Source organism: Mirounga angustirostris, unplaced genomic scaffold (assembly GCF_029215605.1).
Source record: "Mirounga angustirostris isolate CCGP_5_RB_7025 unplaced genomic scaffold, mMirAng1.0.hap1 SCAF_1, whole genome shotgun sequence".
In the NCBI taxonomy this organism is placed as follows: domain Eukaryota; kingdom Metazoa; phylum Chordata; class Mammalia; order Carnivora; family Phocidae; genus Mirounga; species Mirounga angustirostris.
Window position 1 is genome coordinate 169,845,135 of NW_026991709.1, and position 25,138 is coordinate 169,870,272.

A 25,138-nucleotide genomic window follows, 5' to 3' on the forward strand; every position below is an offset into this window, starting at 1 on the left:
TATTTACTAAGCACCTCCTATGTACCAGGCATTATGCTAGATGGTTCATAAACATTACCTCTAGTGCTCACAATAACCTGCAAGGTTGATATTCCATCCCTGTTTCAAATGTAAGCCAAGAGGTTCTGAAGTTCAGTGACCAAGGCCAGTCCACAGAGCTGATAAGGGGCACAGTGAGGATTTGAAACCAGCTTTATCCTGCTCTAAAGTGTCCAAAATTCTGTTCTTCCTCCCTGGATCCCACAGTTCCAGTTGCTTCCTGGACATTCCACTGGCAACATAAATGCAACACAGCCAAATCCGAGTTCATCATTTTCCTTCCTCATATGTTTGGCTTGAATAAAAAGAAGGAAACAAACCAAAAAAAAAACCAAACAAACAAGGAAGTAAGCCAGGAAGGAGGTAAAAATCTAGCTGGGGAAATGAGGCATATGTTTTTCAGCATAAAAACAAAACAAAACAGGCTATGAGAGCTCCAAAAATAGTATTCCTTGAAAATGAAGGCTCTAGAATCCATAAGCTACCCCTTAAAAAACAAAGCTAAAACCACTTTGGACTTTGTATTCTAAGTATAGATAGACAACCTGGGATCTCACTAGGAACTTTCAACATTTATATTGAAGATTCATCTCTCTGATGATTCTGGCTTATTAGGTGGTCCAAAAATTGGTTTCAAAGTAAGGCAATAGGAGGAGACAGGAGTGACCAAGATGGAAATCCAATACACAAGTTCCTGTTTAATGGTTTTCCAATTAATTTGATCGATTTACTTTGACATTTTGGTTTTGCAATACTGTTTCACAATCTATAGGAGAATGGGCATTGCTGTGGCGATTGTCACTTTAAATTACAAAAGAAGCAAGTCCAATCTTAGTAACCAAAGCAGCTTTCCTAGCTGGCTCTCCGTGTAATAGTAGTTGGTGAGGAGCATGTTCTGGTCTCTAGGAATTCATGTGCTTGGGATCCAACCAGTTTCTGCTCCCCAATTACTCAAGAATATGTACTGACATTTGAAAGGCAGCCTTCTAACTTCGTGATACTTTAGCTTAACCACTAGCTTGTACAGTTATTTCTAACTAAGCATAAGGTTACCAACAGTCCCAAGGAAAGGTATCTCATGAAAAATTCCATAATTCAAGTTTTTGCATCAGAGAGAAGTAGGCTGAAATCATGGTTATGCCACCTAATGGTTGTGACCCTGACTGAGCATGGTAATTAAACTTTCTGAGCCTCAGTTTACTCAGCTGCAAAATGGGAATAGTATCATCCACCTCATAGGCTGTGGTAGGCTTATATGAACTCTTTGCATATTAATGAAATATAGCAGTATCTAATTAACACACCAGGGAGTATGAATCACCCTTCCCTTGGAGAATTTACCTTCATTAGGATTATCTGTCTGTAGTCCAACAACCCTACGCCACCCATCAACCCTAGGCCACCCATCAACCCCAGGACAGCCTCCACCTCTTTCCACGACAAGGAGGGTTAATATTTCTCTTCTGACCGCTGGAGACCAAGACCAGCTTTCATCCTGCAGGCGGTACGAACGCACCTGCAGTAAGACTCACACAGCAGTTGACCCAGACATAAGTTATATAAAGAAGAATGATTTTTTTTCCAAGTCAAAGAATGACATCATCTCCTGGATCCATGGATTCCTACCTTTGAACCTGGAAATACCGTGGGAATCCTGATGCAGAGCCCCTGCAGTGCACGGCCCCAGGAGCACCACGCAGGAAGGCGTGCACACACCCGCGGGGCCGGGCCACGCAGCAGCCCCGCCAGCCAGGCTGAACACCTTCTCACGCTAGCCCGCACCAATTGGGTGAACTCTGGGTACACGCCTGGGAGTTAGAATCAGGATCTCCAAATGAATTTTTAAAAAGTGTTAACAACATGCTAGCACCTATCTGAAAGCTGCTTCTCCTTCTTCTAAGATTGAAGGGGGGGAATAACATGACTGAAGGGAGAAGAAAAGGCATCTTAAGGGGAAAAAAAAAATCAAAAACCAATAGATTCATCTGGTACAGAAAAACATTCTCAGGTGCTTCTTTAGCCAAGGGGCCCTCCACAGCAAGAAAAGAAAAAGAAAATTGTCTGAATGCCTTGCAGAACAACTCATGGATAGCTGCTCACTGCCAAATCCATGCCAATGGCCCCTGCCGAAGCTCGGCCGTGAACGCCCTGCACGTGCATTTGCCTTTCTTACCTGCAGCGTTGTGCTCTGGTCTGAGAAGGGAGAACTGAAGAAGGTGGTAACGATACTCATGACAATTTCAGTAACATACTTCTCCAAAATTGAGTCTGCGTGTTTCCGGTCACTGGTGTTGTTACAGGCCTACAAGGCAATTGGATGTTTCAGACATGACACCAGAACCTGCAGGTCAGTTGTAGGATTAAGAAATCTGTGACCACTCCTGCTGATTACCGTTAACAAATGAAAGGTAAAGGCTTGCAGGTCAATATGTCTCCCTCTCAGGAATTACAGTAATAATAATAACAACAATAAATCATACAGAAAGAGAAGCTGATCAACTCGGATATCACATGCAGACGCACAAAACATTAAAATCAGGATGGGACCTACAGGGTCTTTGCTTCCAAATTCCTAGCCACGTGTGGCAAATCTAAACCTTAAAGAGGCAGCAAAAGGCATAGTAACTATAGTTGTCTGTACTTTTCCCTAAAAGTAAACTGTCTTCCTGGTTAAGCCATTCATCTGTTATAGACCATGGTTTCCTAATCCATATAATCAAGAGAATCAAATACGCCAGTGAGGTCCATGTGATATTCTCCAAATCCACAACACTCTTTCATTCCATAAACATGTTACTATAGAGTTGTCAAATCACTATGTTGTACAGTGGAACTAATGTAACATTGTGTGTCAACTACACTTCAATTTTTAAAAAGTTACTGATATGCAATGCTGTTGAAAGTAGTGGGCTGTGAGTCAGAGTTACGGACTCTGTAAGTTTTGGGGTGAGGAGAGACTTCAGATTTTACTTGCATTCTACTTAATTTTGCTGCTTAAAACAAGATTAGAAATTTAGAGGGAAAGGTTTAGAAAATACATTTTTAAAAAATCAAGTTTTATTACCAAATTCATTAGTCCTACAGTTTGAGACATTAACAGTGCTTATCATAAAAATATATGAAGGGCAAAAAAGAATCAAGTTTTATTAACTACCAGGTTCTAAGCTTAATGCTGAGCAGTTTGTAGACAAATTCAGAGAATGAAATTAGCAACTGATTTTACATTTCTGAATAATGTAATGTAGAGGTCAGCAAAGTTAAGGGCTGGTGGCGGTTTTTTGTTTTTTCTTTAAAGATTTTATTTATTTATTTGACAGAGAGAGACACAGCGAGAGAGGGAACACAAGCAGGGGGAGTGGGAGAGGGAGAAGCAGGCTTCCTGCTGACCAGGGAGCCCAATGCGGGGCTTGATCCCAGGACCTTGAGATCATGACCTGAGCCGAAGGCAGACGCTCCACGACTGAGCCACCCAGGCGCCCCTGGTGGCTGCTTTTATAAATAAAGCTTTATTGGAACACAGCCATGCCCACATGATTACATATTGTCATGGCTGCTTTCAAACTACCAGGGCAGAGTTGAGTAGTTGTGACAGAGACCAGGTGGCCCACAAAGCTGAACATACTTAATATCTGGTCCTTTACAGAAAATTTGCTCAGCCCTGATTAAAAACAAAACAAAACAAAACAAAACAAAGCAGGGGTGCCTGGGTGGCTCAGTCAGTTAAGCCTCTGACTCTTGATCTCAGCTCAGATCTTGATCTCAGGGTCATGAGTTCAAGCCCCACACTGGGCTCCACACTGGGTGTACAGCCTACTTTAAAAAAAAATAATACAACATAAAAATAAAGCAAAACAGTCCTTCCATCCCAGTCTCCAAAAAAACCTAGATTTATGCGATTAAAAGACTAGGAGGAATTTGAGATTTAAAATATATATATATGTCTGTGATACCAATACCTGGGTATTATTAAATAAAGTCCTAGATTGGGAAGAAAACAAGTTCTTGTAGGTTCCTTGTTTTGCACTGGTAACTGTACCATCAAGCAGAAATTATCACAGTCTAGGACTCTACAATGCACCTTTCTTTTTAACACGTTTCCAAAATTAAGATTCACTTTACAATTATTCTCTCTTGGTTACTGGCGCCCCTCCCCCAAATCTACCACCACAAAACTCCTAGTGAATCTATGGTGTGCCTTGTTAGGTGGTAAGTCTTGCAGCCTTAGGATCAATGTTAAGCTTGGAGCAAAATCAAATCAAGAGTATGAAGCCCAGCACAATGGCTGGGTCAGCAAAGCAGATGCAAACGGAAGTGCTTTGCAGAATCCTCGACACCAGACTGAAGGAGAGAAATGCTCAAGCTCAGGAAGGTGTCCTTCGAGAAGAAATACTGTCAAGGAAAAGAAAACTTTTAAATGTGATTTTAATATGTCCCAGATTATTATTCACAGATCAATCCATAAAGGATGAAATGAAAAGCAGAAATAATCCATCTTCCCTAGGAGTTTCTTTTACTAGGAGTAAAAGGTAGAAGAAATGAGATGTGTGCAATGATAAGAGTCACATCTGCCTCCCTGTACCACACATTAACAAAGTTGAAATTATGCAGATATTTCCCTTATGCCTGCATAAGGGTGTCCAGACACGCGTGCACACACACTTGCACTCTGCCACTCAGTTCCAGAGAGCCTTACCCTGCAGATGTCCACAAGGAAATTCTCAAACAATTTCCACATGTGATTGCTGGTGTAAATCTCCTTCATTTCCACCTCAGTATCCACATAGCAGTGATTAAGGAAGTTAATGTATGCAATTTTAACCTGAAGACAGAAACAGACTTTTCTGAAAAATCGATTTGGCATATGTGGAATAAGAGAAATGCAAATCAAAACTATGTTAGAACACTATTTTCACCTATCAGATAAATAAGAATCAAAAAGTCTGAGAAAATGCTGTGTGGACAAGGCTGAGAAAAATGCCATCTTGTCATTTCCTCCTTCATTAGAATCACCAGTTATTATCATCTCATTATATTCGCATAAGCCCATTGAACAGCCATGCAGGGCAATTACAGCACATCCATATGATAAAATTTTTATGTAACTATAAAAAAGGAATGTGGACTCTCTTTACAGACTGATAACGAAGAGAAGAACAGTGTATCCATAATGTCACCTCTTGTGTTTAAAAAAAGAAAAAAAAGAGGGAGCAGGGGAATGGAGAATATATATTTGTTTATATGCAGAATTCTAGACAATGTACAAGAACATAATAAATGATTTTCTGTGGGGTGGGAGGGGACAGATTAGGAGATTTTGCCTAGTTTACTCCTTTATAGTCTCTGCTATTTGAACTTTTCAAAATGTATTAACTTTTCAAAAAAATAACCTAAAAACATAATAGTGTATATATATATGATACATACTACATATGCTATATATAAATATATGTATATTTAGTTTAAGACATAAATTAGTAGTATGTATTTTAAATATACAAAGGCAAACTATATTCTGAATGATCCACAGTTTTTGTTGTCATTTTTGCTACCAGCCAAAATATATGAACAAGAAAATGGACAGCTTAGAAGGAATCATTTCCAAAATCTAACAGGTATTTATTATGGGTGGTGGAATTATAGATTATTTTGATTTTCCTATTGCTTTCCTGTAGTTCCTCAGTATTTTATAATTGTCATCATTTCTACAATACAAATTTTCATTTTAAAGAATAAACTTGCAGAATAGGTCTTACTTGCACAGGAACCATATCTCAACCCATTCAATCTTGTTTTTCAGACATTCATTCAAAGGGGATTCAAAATCCTCTTTGCTCCACAGGGTGAATTATTAATTTCCAAGAAGAGAAGTGCAGCAGCAGATTCCCAAGGTTCTCAAGGAGACAGTAGGAAAGACTAACATCCCCCCGCCGCCGCCGATCTTCATGCACAAAATTGGCATTCGAGAAAATGTTGCTCCCACCAACTGAGATGTCACTATGACATGAGCGACAGGTCTCAGCATTGTGAGGTCTTGTGTGGGCCAGCCATGTGCAGAGGCATGAGAAAGGCTCACTTACCTCAGGGATGCAGTCCTCGTGGGTCACAACGCGGACGATGTCATCCAGCGGGAGCAAAGAGTTGCACTTTATCTCCGTGTAGACGTTCTTGCCCTCGGTGCACACGGCCAAGAGCTCCACCAGGTGGATGTGGTACATGAGAGGGCTGTTCTCGTCCATCCGGTCCCGTTCTGACCTCATCATCTGGATCAGGGTCTGGAAAGAGGCTCTGTCGTTGTAGAACACGAGGACGTCCTCTCCCGAATTAACCAGCTATAAAAAGAATAGGGCTTGTTTATATCACACGCTTGCGGGGCGGGGGGGGGGGGAGACACCGTTTAAAAAATATCTACTCGCAGAGAAAGAGAGATGTTCTGTCAGCATTTGCTTTCCAAAGCCAGTCTCACCCATATTACTAAACTCATGGAAATTTCATTCATTTCTCTGAATCAGTAACTGAAAATCTCCAGCAGCAGCATTTTAATTGACAGATACAGGTATTTGACAGTCGCCTTCACAAACTATCAGGGGAAGAGAAAGTCTACAGACCAACATTCATGTATCAAGTGGAAATGTAGACGGCAAGCTTGCACTTGGATTTCCAAACCTAATATTTAGGCTATGATTTTTCTTTTTAAAAATGTTTCCATCTTTTTTATGCTTGAAAAGTAGTATCCCTCTTACAACTCTTTTACATACTGCCTTCTGTCTTCACAATTACCAATTATCCACTTCTTACTAAGATACGCCTTCCTTTCAATACTCGTCAAAAAAATCAAGGCATTCCTACTTATAACTTATCCCCAGGACTGTGTGTGGCTTCTCATAAATCTACTGAAGAGTTAGTCAATTTCAGCATTGTGGGAAATACAGAAGATCCAAAAACGAGCTGGCACAGAAATCAAAATAAATATAGTCAGTAGTATTTGCATAATAACAACTCACCTCTATAAGCCCTAATTAGGTGCCAGATACCATGATAAATACCCCACGTGGATTATCTAACCTCACTGTGCCTCAGTTTTGTCTGTAAAACTGAGGACAAAGATGGTATCTAACTCATGGTGCTGCGTCATGTAGATTAAATAACTGATTATATGTAAATTGCTTAGAACCGTGACTAGGGTATGGCAGGCTTCCAATAAATGTTAGCTATTATTGTCACCATTATTTCACTGAGTCGGCATATCAGCTTCTCAGCTGAATACCACTGCGCCTTCATTTTGTAGGAAGGCGCGCTGAGGGTTGGGGAAGTCATCAGCTCACAGTGCCAGTAAAGTAGCCTAGCCTACATTCACATCCCAGGTCAAGTCAATTCTTTTAATTACACTACACTACCTTCCATTGGAATCCTATGATTTTTTTATTAGACAGGATTAAAAATCCAAGTGTTAGGTGGATTTACTTGAGGTTTCATTCTTTAAACAGGTGGAAAGATTTAATTAAGTATATTTGAACACCAAAACCACAGGTGTGGCAGAGGGCTTTCCTGGTCAGACAGCATCCCATGGGGCACCGACCTCCCACAGACAACCCAGCTTCTTCCCATGAATCAGCAAGCAACAATTTTTCTAGCTAGTAAAGTGAATAATTAAGGAAAAAGTCCTATAATCCACAGGAACATGGGCTGTTCTGGCTCACTGGTTTCTATCTACATTTAATCTCTACTCATTGTAATTTGGGTTCAATATTCCTATTTTTTCCCCTCTCAGAAGAATCTGAGCCAAAATGCCTTAAAATAAATAGGTTCACTGCTATGAAAAATCTGATCAGATTCTCACCTATATACACAATTTAAGCTCACAAACACTCTCTCTTACATACACAAACCACAATTACGTTTTGTCTGTTTATGTGGCTCCGGGACAGGGTGCCAGTTCATATAGACAGCAATAATTTAAAAAATTTGTATGGAACACCAGATGAAGGTATATAGAGATAAATAGTTGTCACCTCAGCCATGACCATGTCTTGGCATTTTTTGATGAATTTCCCTTCTGCCTTGACGATCGTCTGCAGGAACTTTATGTACTGGACGTTTCGACCGTGAGTCTCAATGCAGTGAACAAAGTGCTGGACAACCCGCTCATTGATCTCACTGCAGAGCTGGAAATTGTTCATGAAGATGTGCTGCATGGTGACTGCCTCCAGGATCTGGCACAAGAGTGAGGGCAGGAACACAGGGAAATGGTCAAAAGGCGGCTAGAGCAGAGTACAACGTGAGAAAAAGTCTACCAAAGCACACAGAGAGAAGCATTTAAACCCACGAAGAGACCTTTCTCCTTTCTCACTTCTGTGCTGCCTTTTTTTTTTTTTTTTAAAGATTTTATTTATTTATTTGACAGAGAAAGACACAGCGAGAGAGGGAACACAAGCAGGGGGAGTGGGAGAGGGAGAAGCAGGCTTCCCGCCGAGCAGGGAGCCCGATGCGGGGCTTGATGCTGGGACACTGGGATCATGACCTGAGCCGAAGGCAGACGCTTAAGGACTGAGCCACCCAGCCGACCCCTGCCTTCTTTTTTAATCATAATAAACACAGAGAAAGGGAAACAAATCACTAGTCTTCAGCTCAATGAACTACACAGGAAACCCCAGCACCCAGATCAAGAAACGAAATGCCTCGCCACCCAATTTAACTCGTTTTGATTTCTGCAACCACAGATTAGTTTTGCCCGCTGTTGAGTCTCCTGTACCCTCTCCCTTCTGGTTTCTTTTGCTCAATAGCACATTTGCAATGCTCTCAACATGTTGCATGTATCAGTAGTTTGTTTGCAGTCACTGCTATGTATATTCCACAGCACGGATAAACCAAACTCTGCTTATCTATTCTATTGCTGATGGGCATTTGGGCGCGTATCCGGTTTTAATGGCAAAGAGTAACACTACACTTAGCACAAATAGGGCTGCTCTGAGCATTCTTCAACGTGTCTTCTGCTAAACTTTAATATATGTGCATTTCTGTTGGGTTTACACGCAAGAGTGGAATTGCTGGGTTGCAAAGTATAAACGTTTGGCTTGAGAAAGTACTTGCCAACAGCTTTCAAAAGATGTTAACAATTTCTACTCTACACTAGAGCTTTTCCATACCCTAGCTGATTTACAGTGTTGTTGGTCTCTTTGGCTTTAGTCATACTTTGCTGTGCAAATCTTAGTTAATTTACACTTCTCTGATGATCACTTTGTCCCATTTACTGGCTGTCTGGATTTCTTCTATGGATGATTTCATTTTAAAGTTTTTTTTTTTTACCCATTTTTAAAAACCTCTTTTAAAAGTGGTTTGTCCTTTTCCTTATTGACTTTGAGTTGGTTATATATTCTGGATAGGAGTTCTTTATTGAACACATGCAATGCAAATGTCTCCTCCCACTCTCTGGTTTGCCTATGGAGGATTTTAATAACATCATTTGGTGAATAGAAGTTTTTAAAGAAGCCTGGTTTATTGATATTTTCCTTTATAATTAGTGCTGTTTGTATACTGTGTAAGAAGATTTCAGTTTCCACCAGATCATCAAGATATTTTCATGTTATCTTCTAAAAGATTTATTTTCTATTTTTTACCCAGAGTTATTGAGTGACTAAGTTATATGTTTGGTTTGAGGTAGGGGGCTTTAACCTTTTTATCTTTAGTCTTTTCTTTCCTCGTACATAACAAAGAGGGAGTATTACCCCTCAGCCTATCAGACCTTCTCCTCCAAAGCCCTAGTGGTACTAAAAAATGAGTGTGTGAGTGTGTGTGTACTTACACGGATGTCCTTTGTAGAATTATTTACAAAGCCAAAAAATTAAACATTGCCTAAATGTCTACTAATATGAGAATGATGTTTAAAAAGTTACAGCCATACTAGGGAACTCCATGTAGTCATCACAACTTCTCATCAAAAATGCAAAAAATTTATATATCTATGACTGGCAAAGACAGCCGTAATGTATTAAGTGAAAAAATCAAAATGCAAAATAAAGTGTAGAGTACGTCACCATTTTTCTTTAAAAAACTGCACAATACATACTTTCAAAACATATCTGACAAACTAAAGTATAACACAGTTATGTTTTAAGTGAATATATTATGTATTTGTATGTATCTAACGTATTATGTATTATATTATGTACATCGAAAACTTTATGCATGACCTCAGGAGGATGTGGCTGGAGAGTAAGAATCAGCAACTCTTTAGGGCTAAAATTTGATGTAATAAAGAATGTTAAGAAAAAATATAAATAGATCTTACCTTGCCCTACCACCTCCTCCTCCCTTCCCCCGCTTTCTCCCCTAAAAAGATGGGGAGTATTTATGTCCTCCTAAGAGTTGGTCCAAATGTTCCCCTTGGAATGAATGTTGCATTATAACAAGTCCCCGTGGTCACAACAGCAAAAGAACAAGCTGTTCCTCTTACTGCTTCCTGCCCTCCTCCCCTCATAGATTTCCAGACAGGCCTGGAGTCTTACCCCTGGGTTGAGAAACAGGTTTATGTGTTTGTGTAGCAAGGCTTGATTCTGCTGGTTGCCTGCACAGAAATTCTGTAGGAATTCATGTGCCAGCCTCATTATCTCCTGCATCTTGGTATCTTCAGCCTGTGTGGAAGGAGATAGATGAAAAATAGGTTGAAAACAGGGCTATGCTGTGGACAAAAGAAGGTCAGCAGGCGGCAACACCTATCTCCAGGCCAGGAGACCCAGTTCCTCGACACACCCATCACCTGCCGAGTGGGGTGCTGCAGGTCCTTGCTGAGGGCCTGTTGTGTGAAAATATGGGGGTGCTGTGCTGTTGACACTTCAAAGAAGCCAGTAACCTGTTCAATTGTCCTATATCCTCTTCCGCTAGCCATGGTCAGATACAAAAAGAATTTATTCGGGAAAGATGCAACAGAGTAGAAGCTGAGAGGAAGCCTCTGGATCCCATTTCTAGCAATGCCCCCAAATCTCTGAACCCCCCCCCATTTCTGAGAACAGAGAGACAGCAGAGCAATAGCTGAGTGCCTCACTGGTGGAGAGCCCACATCGCCCCAGCTCTCGGGCTCACCCTTCTTTTTTTTTTTTTTTTTTTTTTTTTTTTTTTTTTTTTTTTAAAGATTTTATTTATTTATTTGAGAGAGAGAATGAGATACAGAGAGCATGAGATGGGGGAGGGTCAGAGGGAGAAGCAGACTCCCTGCTGAGCAGGGAGCCCGATGCGGGACTCGATCCAGGGACTCCAGGATCATGACCTGAGCCGAAGGCAGTCGCTTAACCAACTGAGCCACCCAGGCGCCCCGGGCTCACCCTTCTTAATCTGCCTAACGCATATATGCATTAGAGCTTTTGGCAGGAGATAACATGTCGGAGTAGAAATCGCTTTAGATTATCAATTTGGGCAAATATACTTGCTGTAATCCTTTCCTTGTCACCTCAGGCTCGGCATTTAACCCAAGAGGTAGTTTTCCCATCTGCAAAATGGGGATAATACCTGCCCCAGGCATTTCACACAGCTGGTTATGTGATTCTCATTTCCTACAGTAAAAACATATACTCAGTGTTTGTAAAGCATTAGATGCCCCATGATAAGACAACTGATTAAACCCTACTGCCATTCTGCCCAATTCTAAACAAATAAACCTTTAATGTAGCAAAGATGAAAGGAGAATGAAATGGAATCATCCCTCTTATTCGTTTAGCCCACGGGAACCTCCCTAAGTCTTCTCACCTCTTTTCAGAGGCTGGAGAGCCTAGCAGTTAGGAAGGCAGGCCCTGAAACCTGACTGCTTAGTTCTTAGGCCAGATCTACCACTCACTAGCTGTGTGACGTCGGGCAAGTTACTTAACCGTTCAGGGCCTCCGTCTCCTCATCTGCAAAATGGAGGTAATAAAAATGCACACTTCATATGGTTGCCATGAAGATTAAGTGACAAAATCCATGTCAAGTGCTTAGATGGTTATCACATAATCAACGTTAACTACTGGTCCTGGTCTAGACCAAGGGTCAGACAGAACTTTAGGTTTTGTGGGTCAAAAAGCAAAAGAGAGGACATCATGCACGTACCACTAAGAATGTAACTATTTAAAAATGGAACAATCATTCTTAGCTAATATGCTGTATAAAAACAGGTGGTAGGCTGGATTTGGTTCATGTCTGCAGTTTGCTCACCCTGGTCTAGATAATAATCCTGGGAGAAAACAGGACACATCTGTCAGAACAACTAACAGAAGGAGTCTGAGCTACCAGCTTTAACAATCCAAAACGGGCAAGTTTAAGAGGACATTAATAGCAAATCCCCACACAACAGAGTGGGTATTACATTTGTCTCCCATTAACAGAGAAAAGTGGCACGCCTTCCAGTTCTAAGAAATCAGAGGCCTTGGGACAGAGAGAGACACTGCTGGTTGGCAGCAGTCACCTCAAACAGTTCTGCACTCTTTCACTTCTTCAGCTAAAAGGAGAGTCTGCTGGGGCTCACAAAACTAAAGACTTCATCATTTGAAATGGATTTATACAAGACAAGTAAGCTCTAAAGACATCACATAACAAGAAAGTATCTGTAGCAATTCCTCCACTGTTCTCCCACACTGGGATATCTGCACTCATGCACACACACACACACACACACACACACTATGTTCTGCCACCAATTCCAGCCACATCAGGTTACCTATTCGTTATGTTAACATTACTCTACAAAGGCACAACTTTAAGGCAACTGATGATATTATGAGGCAAAGATAAGGCCAGCAAACCACCTCCTCACATTCTTTACACATAGCAAGGTGGTGAATCAGCTTGCTGGTTCCAGTCTAAATGTCAGTCAAGTTTGGATGACATGCACACTTACATTAATTTCAAGTTAGTTAAGTTCCTGACCTAGTAGAGGGATTAAGCTTAATTGTGGCTACTGAAAGGCTTGAGTAGCCTGAATCCCACAGTCCCCATGACTGTGGTGGTGGCCTCTGCCAAGAACTTCCTTGAGCACAGGGCAGCAGGTACAGCCAACAAGACCTGGGCTCCACAACTGGGCAGGCTGGCTCTGTCATGTGTTGCTGGGCCATATAGGCAAGGTATTGAACCACTGGCGACAGCCTTCTCACCTAAAGTGGGGCTACTAAAAGCATGACCTCTCTCATGTGCCGTCTTAAGGATGAAATGAACTAGTGAATGAAAATGACCTAGTGCAGTGCCCCCTGGCAAGCACGAGCAGTAAGCCTTCTTCAGGCAGCTCTACAACCAGCAAGTTTCTCTAGCAGTCACTGGTAAACTCAAGAGGCAGAAATCTATGCCCTGGGACTCTAAATTTCCCCAAGCCTCAGTCTCCTCATCTGTCAAGTGGGAACACCACGACAACTGCACTTGATTTTGGAAGCGAACAGATGCTTTTGCAAGCGTCAGGCAGGCTGCACAGTGCTAAGCACTATTTATTAATTTGTGTCAGGCAGGCTGCACAGTGCTAAGCACTATTACCCTACTTCCCTAAATCCTAGCACTGTCAATGACAAACGCTGGCGTGAAAGAACACGACAGAGTGTAGCTTCCAACGACAGAAAAGAGGGCTTAGAGCAAAGTATATGCTAGATCCAAATACTCGGCCAGACATCAGCACGCTCCTGAGGACCTCCCAAGTGGGCAAGCTCTATGTTCCCACATGCCCCTAGCAACCTGTAGGGCTTAAACTGCCTGAAGGGCACTTGCAGAGGACACTGTGCAGCACAAGCCCGTGTGCAGACAGAGCTCCGTCTATCGAACCTTCGCATCCAGCGTGGCGTGGGAGCGAGGCGACAATCAATGGATTCTGGCTTAGAATCCTACAGTTGGAGGCAGGTTGTGGGTGATCCCATTTTATGATGCTCTTTGTTTCATACAAGTCACCTACAAGGGCCTTATACTCACAGTCATCACATCTACTTCATGTCTTGGCCAACGATACCAAATGCGAAGGGTTTAGGAAAACCCGGGGATCCCCCCCCCCGGAGGGGGACTCGCTCACCTTCTCGTAGGGGATCTGCAGCAGCTCCAGCACCACGGCGTGTGCGCTCATGTTCCGGAGCAAGCGCTGCTGCTGCTTCCGGCTCTTCCTCACAGACGCGCTCTCCTGAACACAGAGTTTGCTGAGGCGAATCAGAATCTGTCCGAGAGAAACACCCAACGGTTGTACCTCTGGCCAACCTCGCAGTTCTGAGCTCCAATGTACCGCATGGCAACAACAGTCAGTGAAGGTGTACGTACAAGTGAAATTTACTGAAGTCAATCCTAAGTGTTCTCACCCCCCTCGAAGAGCTTGCTCTGCGAGGTGATGGAGGTGTTCGTTAACCTGATCGTGGCAGTCATCTCAGAGAGTATGTCTATCAAATTACTGCGTGTCATGCTTCAGGGAGGTGACAGTACTTTTTTGGTCAATTATACCTCAATAAAGCCAGATGAAATTTTTTTGAAAAAAAAAAAAAATGAAAGAAATAGACCTCCGAAAACTAGGGAGCACGACTGAGAAAAAAAAACGTAGGCACCGGTCATGGGCAGGGAGGCGGAAGTGATCACAGCATATTAAAACACCCAGAACGAGGGAGATGGTGCTCTAATATGTAGTATCCCTGTTAATCGCGTCAAACCGAACCTCCACATGGCTAAGAACATGTCTTTCCAGTGTACGTTACGCAGTGGATTATGGCTTCAACCAAAAGTGGGACAGTTTCAGAAAGATCTCCTAAAATGGTGAGACTCAGCATCATTGCCAGGGACTTGGGAAGAGTTTGCTCTGGGGTAAAAAAAACCCACAAAGCTCCCAACCTCCTAAATCTGAACTACCTTATGCAAAGAATTCTAAAGACCCAGAGCCCTCCCTGGTGGACTATGTGCCAGCCACTGAGATAGAGCCTTGACAATTATATCAATTAATCCTTTGGTCAATTATAAACCTTCAGAAATACAGGTGCTAACTGCACCTATAAAAAGTGAGAAAATTGAGGACACACACAAAAAAGTGGCAGAAGATGCTTTGAACCAAGATCTGACCGTAAAACCCAAGTATGTAACCTCTGCAAGCTTCTCCCTGTGAAACTTTCCATGAAGAAAAAAGCTGAAGTGTTTGCACTTTCAACTGGACTTTCACAAACCATAGCTCCTAGGAGAATTAATAAAGAAGAAAAGAAGGCAGGAAGGCCACTTACCTCTTTTACCACCCTGTAGTTGTAGCTGCTGGTGCTCTCGTGCTTTTGTGACTTGTTATTCCCCTCCTAGGGACCAAAAATAAATGTAAGTGTGGTTTGTTCAGCCCTCGGGCAATAGTCTGTTTGTTCAGGTTGGCATCAGCATTTAGGAAACCATGAGAGTTTGGCAGTTTTCCTACAATCATGCTGGGTTTCAGCCCAACTCATTCTGATTGACATGATTTCACTGAGGTGGGAGACGATGGGGGGTCAGCCTACTGAGAACAGGTTCTTTCCTGGGTGGGTCTGCAAGGGAAATCTGGTGCTCATCCACTCAACAACAAAGTCTATTCCCCATGGTCCAAGGTAACATGGAAAAGTAGCTAAACTTCCATTTTGCAGTTTATTTCCTAGGAGAATGGCTGTTACTTCGGCTACTTAACAAGCAGATCCCTGGAGAATAAAGCTCATCCTACAATCCTACAATCTGCACTTTTACCTAAAACCAGAGAGGATATTCCCTTGTTTAAGGAGCCCATCCATCTGCTCTGGAGGCGTGACCTGCGTTTCACCCACCTCTGTTTTCTTATGTTCATTTTCACCAGAGGCACCATCCATGACCTCGTCAGGGCCCTGCCCTTTGTACACCCAGAGCTCCGACTTTTCCACAATGGATCTCAGCTGATCCAAGTCTTGTTTGATCTGTTTGTAGTTGTCGACATCTTGGCTGGTAACAAGCAGCTGGACCTGAACAAATGTAATGTGTCAGGGGCGCACAACCACCTCTTGGAAAGTCGACAACACCAACACCAACACCAACACAAACACACACACACACACACACGAATGGCAACCCCAGCTACCTGTTTGAAGGCTTGCAGGACCTCCTGCCTCTGACTGAAGTGCCGGAAGAGAAGCTGCAGGGCCCCCGACACCAGGGGCGGGTAGTCGTGCATCGTCAAATGCAGCAAGACTCGGAGGAAGGTTCTGCCGCCGTGGTCGTCCAAGTCCAGGGGGGTGTTCTCCTCACTAAAGGAGTGCATGGTAGGGGAAAGGCCAGATGAGCCACAGACGCCCTTCTCGCATGCACTTGGACCCAGACACACCCACCAGTCAGTTCTAACCCCGTAGTCAACCTTGGGGGACTTGAGTATTAATAAGCTCCTGAAACAACACAATCTTGTTTTTTTTTGTTTGTTTGTTTTAAGATTTTATTTATTTATTTGAGACAGAGAGAATGAGAGACAGAGAGCATGAGAGGGAGGAGGGTCAGAGGGAGAAGCAGGCTCCCCGCTGAGCAGGGAGCCCGATGCGGGACTCGATCCCGGGACTCCAGGATCATGACCTGAGCCGAAGGCAGTCGCTTAACCAACTGAGCCACCCAGGCGCCCAACACAATCTTGTTTTAACTTCAACTCTATTGTAAGGTGAGGGCACAATGAAGATCTCACCACTGTCCAATTTTAAACCAAAGTCCCTACCTTCCCACAGTGACAGGACCTGGCTTTTTTTATCCAGATTCCTGACTGACTCCTCGATTTGAGTATTCTTCTGCTGGGTCTCATCTATGGGTGGAGAACTGCACACAGTTGTGTTTCTCCTCAATTAGGAGTTTACTGTTTTATGTAAGGTGCTGTAACTCAGGGCCTAGCAAAGTACCTGTTGCGTATACTTCCACTTTACAGCTAACTGATGACTTAGTCTATACCCGGTCCCCTGACCACGCACGTGGCTGTGGCAGTGTCCAGGTGCCATAAAAGTGGCCCAGTGATTACTCCCATGCTCTGCACTTCCCATGTCACAAACCGGTAGCCAGCAGGCTGCAGACCCCACTTTGAGGCGCGTTGCCACAAACCATGACCACGCAGTATGCTTCAAACTGAGGTTCATTAGCAAGCTGCCAGGGGTTATCGCAGTATCTATTACAACTGTGTGTCGTTTATATAATTAAAAAATTAGTAAGCATGTCCCTGATCGGAGAGCAGATCACTGCGTAACTGAGCACTGCCACGCCATTGTTGTGTCAGTGGCTAGATTGTGTTTACAATCAAATGAATGCCAAATGGCGAGACCTTCATGTCCGCAGGTTGGCAAGAAAAGCACCGAGAGGATTCCACAGGAAAATACTCCATTCACGCTATGTGTTCCAAAAAGATGTGAAGACCGTGTCACTGCTGTTCAATACTAGAAAATGATGGGAGAGTTGAGATACCACGAGAGCACATGGGAGTGTCATCACGTTGAACTCAACATACTTTGTGTTTCAGAAAAACACCTTGTGTCATAGTAAATAAGACTGCTAATTCAAATTTCACAGGTTTTACTGTTAGACTGCTAACATTGGTGGCCCCCGCAACAAAAGAGCCTTTCCTGGTATAGACATCCTTATGTAGGCCCCTCCCACACGAACACTGGGCTCAGCCATGTGATTTGCTTTGATCAACAGGATATTAACAACATGATGCAAGAAGAGGCTCGATTAGTGTTGTACATTGTTGGCCTATCCCGTCAGGATCTTTGCACTTAGAGCCAGTCACCATGCTAAAAAGAAGCCTAAGATAGTTACGTGTAGAGAGAGAGGGAGGGAGGGAGAAAGAGAGGTCCCAGCCTTGCAGATATTCCTACCAAGGAGCCAGAAATGTGAGTATAAAACCTTGGATGTACCAGGCCCAATCACCAGCCCCAAGAGACTGAACAATGATCAGCAGATGAGCCATCCAGCTTAGCCCCAGTCAACCCACTTAATTCTGAGAGGCAATAAAAGGATTATTTTTTAATCCACTAAGTATCTGGAGTAGTTTGTTACACAGCAATAAATAACTGAACCAAGTATGCGTATGAAAAGAACTATGCAGTGGATGCCTGGGTGGCTCAGTTGGTTAAGCGTCTGCCTTCGGCTCAGGTCAGATCCCAGGGTCGTGGCATTGAGCTCTGCGTCAGGCTCCCTGCTCAGTGGGGAGTCTGCTTCTCCCTCTCCCTCTGCCCCTCCCCCTGGCTCATGCTCTCTCTCTCAAATAAATAAAATATTTTAAAAAAGGACTATGTGCATAGGGTATTTATATGAGCTTGTGGCTATTCGAGTCTTGTAGGTATTTGAGTCTCATAATAATGTTTTAAGTCAACATTGAGTAATCTAATCTTTTAAAAAGGGGATCATACATTTGTCTAATGTTAGGGACAATGTGTGTTTCTATTGTTGCATGGTCTCAAAAGAGCTCAGGGACAAAAATGGCAGTCCACCAGCAGCAGAAACACATGATCTTGCTAACCTCACTTTGTTTTCAATCCCCTCTTTCTTTCAACCCTATTTTGCACCATTAAAAAAAAATCTTTTAATATGTGTATTTGGGGAAACCTACTTACATTCCTTCTATCCCAGGCAGGAAATACATAAACACATATACACACTGCCAACTAATATCATTCTGACCTAAGCACTAAGGGTTACAAAGAGAGCCATAAAATAACCTAAACCCAAAGACTAATTGTTTCCTAGAAAAATGAAGGGAAAGCCTTTTAGAGCTACACAAAAGGAGGCTTCCCAATCTTAGAACCACCTACAAAACCGAACACTGAAAATATACTTTCCTTCCTCCAAAGATGCCTTCTGCTTGCTCTTCAATGTGTTCAAAGTCAAGAGTACCTGAAAAGTTAGAGAACATAGGTTCAGATGTAGAAAGGTCTAAAAAAACGGGCTGTTGGTGAACTTTCCCAAAAACAGCCTTGCCCCGCCCCTACATTAACTTCAAGTCTTCTAGAATCTTATCTTGTAAAACTGTGGAGCCAGGTCAACCCAGATCACACTGCCCAGTGGCTCTGGTGTGCACTGTTCCACATTTCTGCCAGTTTTCTACCGACTCACTAACCCCTTAGTAGAGCAGAGTGATGACCTCATGCCAAGGAAGCTCAGGCCTTGATAGGTGGAATTATGTCTATCACCACCACCTTTCCCTGTACACTTCATCACTATTTCTTGGGCAGGGAAAAACTTCCATCATGAGTAAAAGTTGCTGGTGGACAATACATTTTCTTAGAGGGTTTTGTTTGTTTTTTTGGCATTTCATGTAACCACAACACTACAACCCTCACCTGTCTTATGACTAAGGCACTCCAAGATGGAAGGAAACAAGACCTAACCCAGGAGAGATCAAAACTCTTTCAATTATTCTTTTGTTCAAAAAGGATAACTCCCAGGATTTTGTTCTCAATTACAATAATCTTCAAAATATTCATATTTTACCCTTTCTGTAGAATGTACTGTTGGAATCCCCAGCTTTTATTAGACCCACACCCCATTCTATGGCTGAAATCCCACTGCGGAATCACTAACCTGGTACATTACTTGGCCCCTCTTGGCTGCTATTTCCGGAGGATGTTTCTGAAGTCTGGGAATTGCTTTCATCAAACTCTCGCTTAAATATACACAGGAGGCAGGAGATCCTATAATCCAACCTCACATTCAAAATAAACTAAAGATTCAAGTGGAAATGGAAACAGATTGGTTACATTAGCATACCACCTGTAACACTTTGCCAAGCCACTGCACTCTGGCTGGGCCTGGTATCTGTTGCATCAATTACCTTAAGCACTAAGTGAGCCAAATATTTGGCTTAGAATTCAACAATTACTTTAACAACAGACTTCCATGGGGTATATCAAGCCTGTCCACAGCACCTTAGCTTCTAGTGCAAACTTCAACATCCAGACAATTTAATAATTGGAACAATAAATCACTCACTGCCTCCTCCATCCTCTATAAAACATTACTTCAGCAAGTAGTAAATGCCAATTCTGGGCCTTGAGAAGGGTGAAATTGGCTGCTTTAATTTAAAAGAATTAACAGAGAAAAATATGTTTTTCCTACTAGAAATTAGCTTGGTCCCTATTTTTCATTTGAGATGGTTTCCTTTGATTTATATACCAACATTTGGGTTCCCTCTTCATTCACTTCCTAGATTCTTTTGCCCTCTACTCTGTAGCAAGGTTACCTTTTCCCTGATTGTTGCTAGAGCCAAAAAAAAAAAAAAAAAAAATCAACCACAATCCCGTTATTTGAGGACCTTAGTGACATTCTCCCTTCCATTCTCTCCTCGTCTCTGCCTTGCCCTCTTGGTGACCTTACCCAGTCCCAGGGCAGTCACCTCTCCCAGACTGAGACACTACCTTGGCTTGCCTTCTGAGCTCTTGGTCATTGTTTGCTACTGACTACTGGACATCCCATTTGGGGGTCTTCCCAGAGTCTCAAATCTAATCAGAGACGAAGTCCTACTGGTGGTCCCACTTCCACCACTTCTCCTGGATTTCTCCCGACTATCACTTACCCCTGCTCACATCCTCCTTATCTCTTGCCTTGCCATCACCAGATCCACCTCCCAAAGGTGTTTATTCTTACATTAGTCCCCTGTATAAAAATCCTCAAAGGCTCACTAGAGAATAAAGTCCTAACACTTGAGGCACCCAGAACTCTCTAGAACCTGGCCTGGTCCTCCCTTCCAACCTCATTTCTGACAACCTCCGTTCCACACACTCTAGGTCTCTAAGGGGAACTTAGAGGGGGAGGTGCTATGGTCCCGTGTGATGTCATGCCCTCATTCAACCTGCTCCAAGTTCAAGGGGACTTGAGAATGTCCCCTTGTTTCTATACTATAAATCCTGTCCATGCTTAAAAGTGCAGATGAAATCTTACCTCCTCTGTAAAAACCTTCTCTGGTGCTTACTAAATAGATCACATGACCCACTCCCAGGAGAACACTTTTCTCAGAGTTTCATTTCCTTATTTTCCTATTAGACTGTCTCTTGTAGATATAGTCTCTGTCCAAATCATCTGTGCATTCCTCCTAGTGCCCAGCAAAGTGCCTTGCATATGGTGGGGGCTTGTAAGTATTTGCTGAAACAATGACTCCATAGACCAATTGTTCTAAGATAAGGACAGCGAGAGGACCTGAAGGTGTGATCAAGGTTTACGCTGCATCACTGCTGATACACAGTCATGACACTAATGTACTTGGGACGCATAAGCCACAGCCTAAGAAGTCCTTCTCAACTTTTGGTCAGGCAAAAATTCAATGAGATTTCTTCTGAGTCATTCTCTATGGCCTTAACTATTTGAGGACTCTCATGAATGCTTTCTAACTATTGATAAAATGTGATTTCAGATTCAAAATACAAATTCTTAAATCTATAAACACTGATAATCACCTACTACATGTTCTGGGGTTGGCATTAGGCAGCATGGGATAAAAGAGAAAAGTGGTAACAGTGTTCTTTTCATTAAGGAGCAAATGATTTTGTTGATGAATAAAAATGACCTACACGAGCAGAAAGGGGAAAACACAGGAGGGTTCTCATACCTAAGACCAATCCCTCTCTTCAGCAGACTGGCTCCCATACCTCCTTTTGCCCATGCAAGGTCTTCAATCCTATAATTATCTTCTCTCTCCTATGTCAACAACTTGTCCCTCTCTAGCTGACTATTCCATTCCGCATACAAACTTGCTACAAACTCCCAACTTAAAAAAAATACTACAACAAAAACTTCCTGTGACCAACAATCACCCTTCAGGCACCTCTCCATTTCTCTGTGCATTTTATAGCAAATACACTCAAAAGAGTTGTTTGCACTTACTCCCTGATTCATCTTCTCCTGTTCCCTCTTGAACCCAACCTATTCCAAAACTTCAGGGTCTTCTCGCTGCTGTTCCCTCTGCCTCAGAGACTTTTCCTAGATATCCACATGCTAGCTTCCTCACTTCATTTGGGTCTCTGATCACGTCGCCTTACTAGAGAAGCCCTGTCTGACAACCCCATCAAAAACAGTATCCCTGATCCCCACCCCCTGGTGGCCTCCAAACCATCCTGACTCTCCTTTAGATTTTAGCATCTTTAGCACTTACCGCTATCTGACACAGTATACCTGTTTAATATGCCTATGACTCCTACACCAAAATGCAGGCTCTTTAGAATCAGGAATTTAATCTATGCTGTTCAGTGCTGGATCTCCGATGCTTAAAAGTACTTGACACAGAATCAGTTTCAATAAATATTTGTTGAATAAATGAATGAAAAAGGAAGGGAGGGAGGGAGGCAGGTGTTGCCAAGTTAATGGAGCCTTAAACTAGTTATGAACGATAAGCAAGGAATCCAGCTTCATGTAGAAGCCTAACTAAGTGAATTAGCTTGGGTGAAGACATAGAGGGCAAGGATTATGAAAAGCTAAGGTAACTACAGGAAATTCTGTCATGGCTGGAGGGACAAAGGCACATCGGGGAGGGGTATGAGATGATAGTAGAAGGATGAATACAGCTGGTTCATAAATGGCACTTAACAATGAGCTAAGAATTTATCTCCATTCTCTCCCCAGAAGGTCTAGGGCTTTATAAAAGCAGGGACACAAACCAGATGGTAGCCCTGTGAGCACACTCCTCTCCGCCTCTGACTGACGGTTACCTGGAGTATTTCGATGATCTTCAACTTGGTGTCCATGACCATGATGTCCTCCTTCTCTGGCTCTGCCTGCTTCACGTTGCCTTCAGGGGCGGCAGCCATGGGAGTCATGGGTAAAAAGCCTCCTCCCCGAAGCACCACCTGGGTCATCAGCTCTCCAACCCCGTGGATGGACCGCATTACATTACTGCCTAGGAAGGGCCAGGACAGACCTCAGTCATGACAACATTTCGGGAGACTGCTTTCAGGTGCCTGGCAGGGGGCACAGGCTCGAGCATATTATTTAACAAGTCCCTGTTCCGACACATTCTCAGGACCCTAGGAGCCAGAAAAGGTTAATACCCATCAAAAATTTGGGGATTCAGGAGTAGCGGAAAATACATGGGCTTTGAAATCCCCAAAGGGGCATTTTTGTGCATTAATTCACCGGCCAAATTTCACATGCTTGTTGCTATGCACAAGATTAGGGGTACAGGAGTTAACAAGGCACAAACTGAGTGCTGCTACTAACACTGATTTTGAGTACACTGGATTACCTCTGAGGCTCAGCTTCTCCATCTCTAAAATGAGAATAAAAGAGCTCAATCAGAGGATGAGATGGTGAAAAATATGTGAAATAACAGCACAAGACCTGACAGATAGAGGGAGGTAAGGAGATGTACTCTTTCTCTTCTAGCTATAGAGACAAGTTCAACAATTATCCAGACATGAGTACCTAGTACGTGCCCACTCTGACCCTAAAACAGAGGAAAAAAATACACATACAAAGGCAAATTTTCCTATTCACAGACTGGAAATACAAGTTTGGATTTTATTTCATCATATGCTAATATCATCATTAAATGCCTCACAACACATCGAATATGAGGGTAGGACATGTGTTCTTCAGAACACATTTACCCATCAATTTGTTAGATAACTTTCAAATGGTTTGGCAAAATAGACACATAGACTCATATATAAATCTAAAGGAAATCGAGCAAAATGTGAATAATCAAGGACCCAAAGTTGTGGATCTATAGGTGTCTGCTGTGCTATTCTTTCAGCTTTGCTTTTTGTTTGAAAATGTCCATAATGGGGGCGCCTGGGTGGCTCAGTCGGTTAAGCATCTACCTTCGGCTCAGGTCATAATCCTGGGATCAAGCCCCGCATGGGGTTCCTTGCTCAGCAGGGAGTCTGCTTCTCTCCTGCTTGCTACTTGCCACGCCGCACCCCCCCTCCACTGGCTTCTGTGTGCTCTCTGCTCTCATTATCTCAAATAAATAAATAAAATTTAAAAATAAAAAAAGGAGGGCGCCTGGGTGGCTCAGTTGGTTAAGTGACTGCCTTCGGCTCAGGTCATGATCCTGGAGTCCCGGGATCGAGTCCCGCATTGGGCTCCCTGCTCAGCAGGGAGTCTGCTTCTCCCTCTGATCTTCCTCCTTCTCATGCTGTCTCTCATTCTCTCTCTCTCAAATAAATAAATAAAATCTTTAAAAAAAATAAGAAATAAAATAAAAATAAAAAAAGGAAATATCCATAATGAAAAGCTCAGAAGAAAAGGACAAAGAGAGGACAGGACCTCACAAGGAAACACATGACAAGAGTAGTAAGGGGAGAGCCTGGGAGGACTTGTCCCAAGCATGTGGGTGCCAGCAAATTCCACTCCTCTACTTTGCTGCAACATTCCTACCTTTATTCTCTTCTCCTTTTGCCATCTTGCTAATGGGGAAGATGGTTGTCACGTGCACGCAGTCCAGTATGGCCAGGAGGATTTTGGTTAATCGAAGAAGGTCAGAGAAGTTGTAGAAACCAAAGTATATGAGATTCCTAGCTAAATTTACAACCTGTTACATTAAAACAAAAGAGAGAGAGAGAGAGATGGTATTTCATAAACTGTACCCTTCAGTTTGATGTTGACTAGCTGATAAATGACTAATTCTGACCCTCATTATGGTAAGAGAAGGCATATACTTTGCTTGCCATTTCTGATCAAATTTCATTTTGTTTCATAGGAGAAAAAAATAAGAAACAAAAAACTGCAAAGCTACTGACCTATTTCAATAACTAGCCAATCAACAACTGACCTAATCATGTGTCTGTGCAGCTTCCCAAAGGTATTACAGGGCCAGCCACTTTATAGGCAAAGAGAACACAGGTAACAATATTGCAATTCTCAGAAATAGAACTCCTCACAAGGAAAGGTGGTCTCAAAGAGAAACATTTTAACTCAAAGGTAACAAGGATTTATGTACCTCAAATGATTAATCTGTGACAGATCCCAAACACAGTCTGTTTCTTTCCTGCCATTTTTAAGATAATGTACAGAATATACCTAATATTCTATCGTTTTACATGATACAATTCACTCTGGGCGGTACTTCTAAGAGCTCAACTACCATTAAGCCAAGTGACTGGTAACAGTTCTATTTTATTCTGGAACAAAATTGAGCTGAATTCCTTTTTATTACAAAACTAGAGTCTCATGATAGAAATCACCACATGCTAAAATATTA

The 25,138-nt window shown here is 42.6% G+C and overlaps 1 protein-coding gene across 8 annotated transcripts in view; it reads right to left on the minus strand.

Moving 5' to 3' along the window:
- The window catches only part of ITPR1 (inositol 1,4,5-trisphosphate receptor type 1), a 338,656-nt gene that overhangs the window by 147,217 nt on the left and 166,301 nt on the right, over positions 1–25,138 (minus strand). For all 8 annotated transcript variants that reach the window (XR_010412086.1, XM_064593522.1, XM_064593523.1 and 5 more), the window contains 13 exons: positions 24,316–24,469; positions 22,647–22,834; positions 19,531–19,669; positions 18,789–18,843; positions 16,064–16,229; positions 15,777–15,947; positions 15,222–15,287; positions 14,045–14,182; positions 10,542–10,667; positions 8,049–8,249; positions 6,117–6,368; positions 4,733–4,858; positions 2,213–2,341 (listed from right to left, as the gene is read on the minus strand). Coding sequence is in view for 7 of the 8 variants with exons in the window: in XM_064593522.1 (XP_064449592.1) it covers positions 2,213–2,341; positions 4,733–4,858; positions 6,117–6,368; positions 8,049–8,249; positions 10,542–10,667; positions 14,045–14,182; positions 15,222–15,287; positions 15,777–15,947; positions 16,064–16,229; positions 18,789–18,843; positions 19,531–19,669; positions 22,647–22,834; positions 24,316–24,469 (1,911 nt within the window). In the remaining variant the exon portion in view is untranslated. The remainder of the gene's footprint in view (positions 1–2,212; positions 2,342–4,732; positions 4,859–6,116; positions 6,369–8,048; positions 8,250–10,541; positions 10,668–14,044; positions 14,183–15,221; positions 15,288–15,776; positions 15,948–16,063; positions 16,230–18,788; positions 18,844–19,530; positions 19,670–22,646; positions 22,835–24,315; positions 24,470–25,138) is intronic.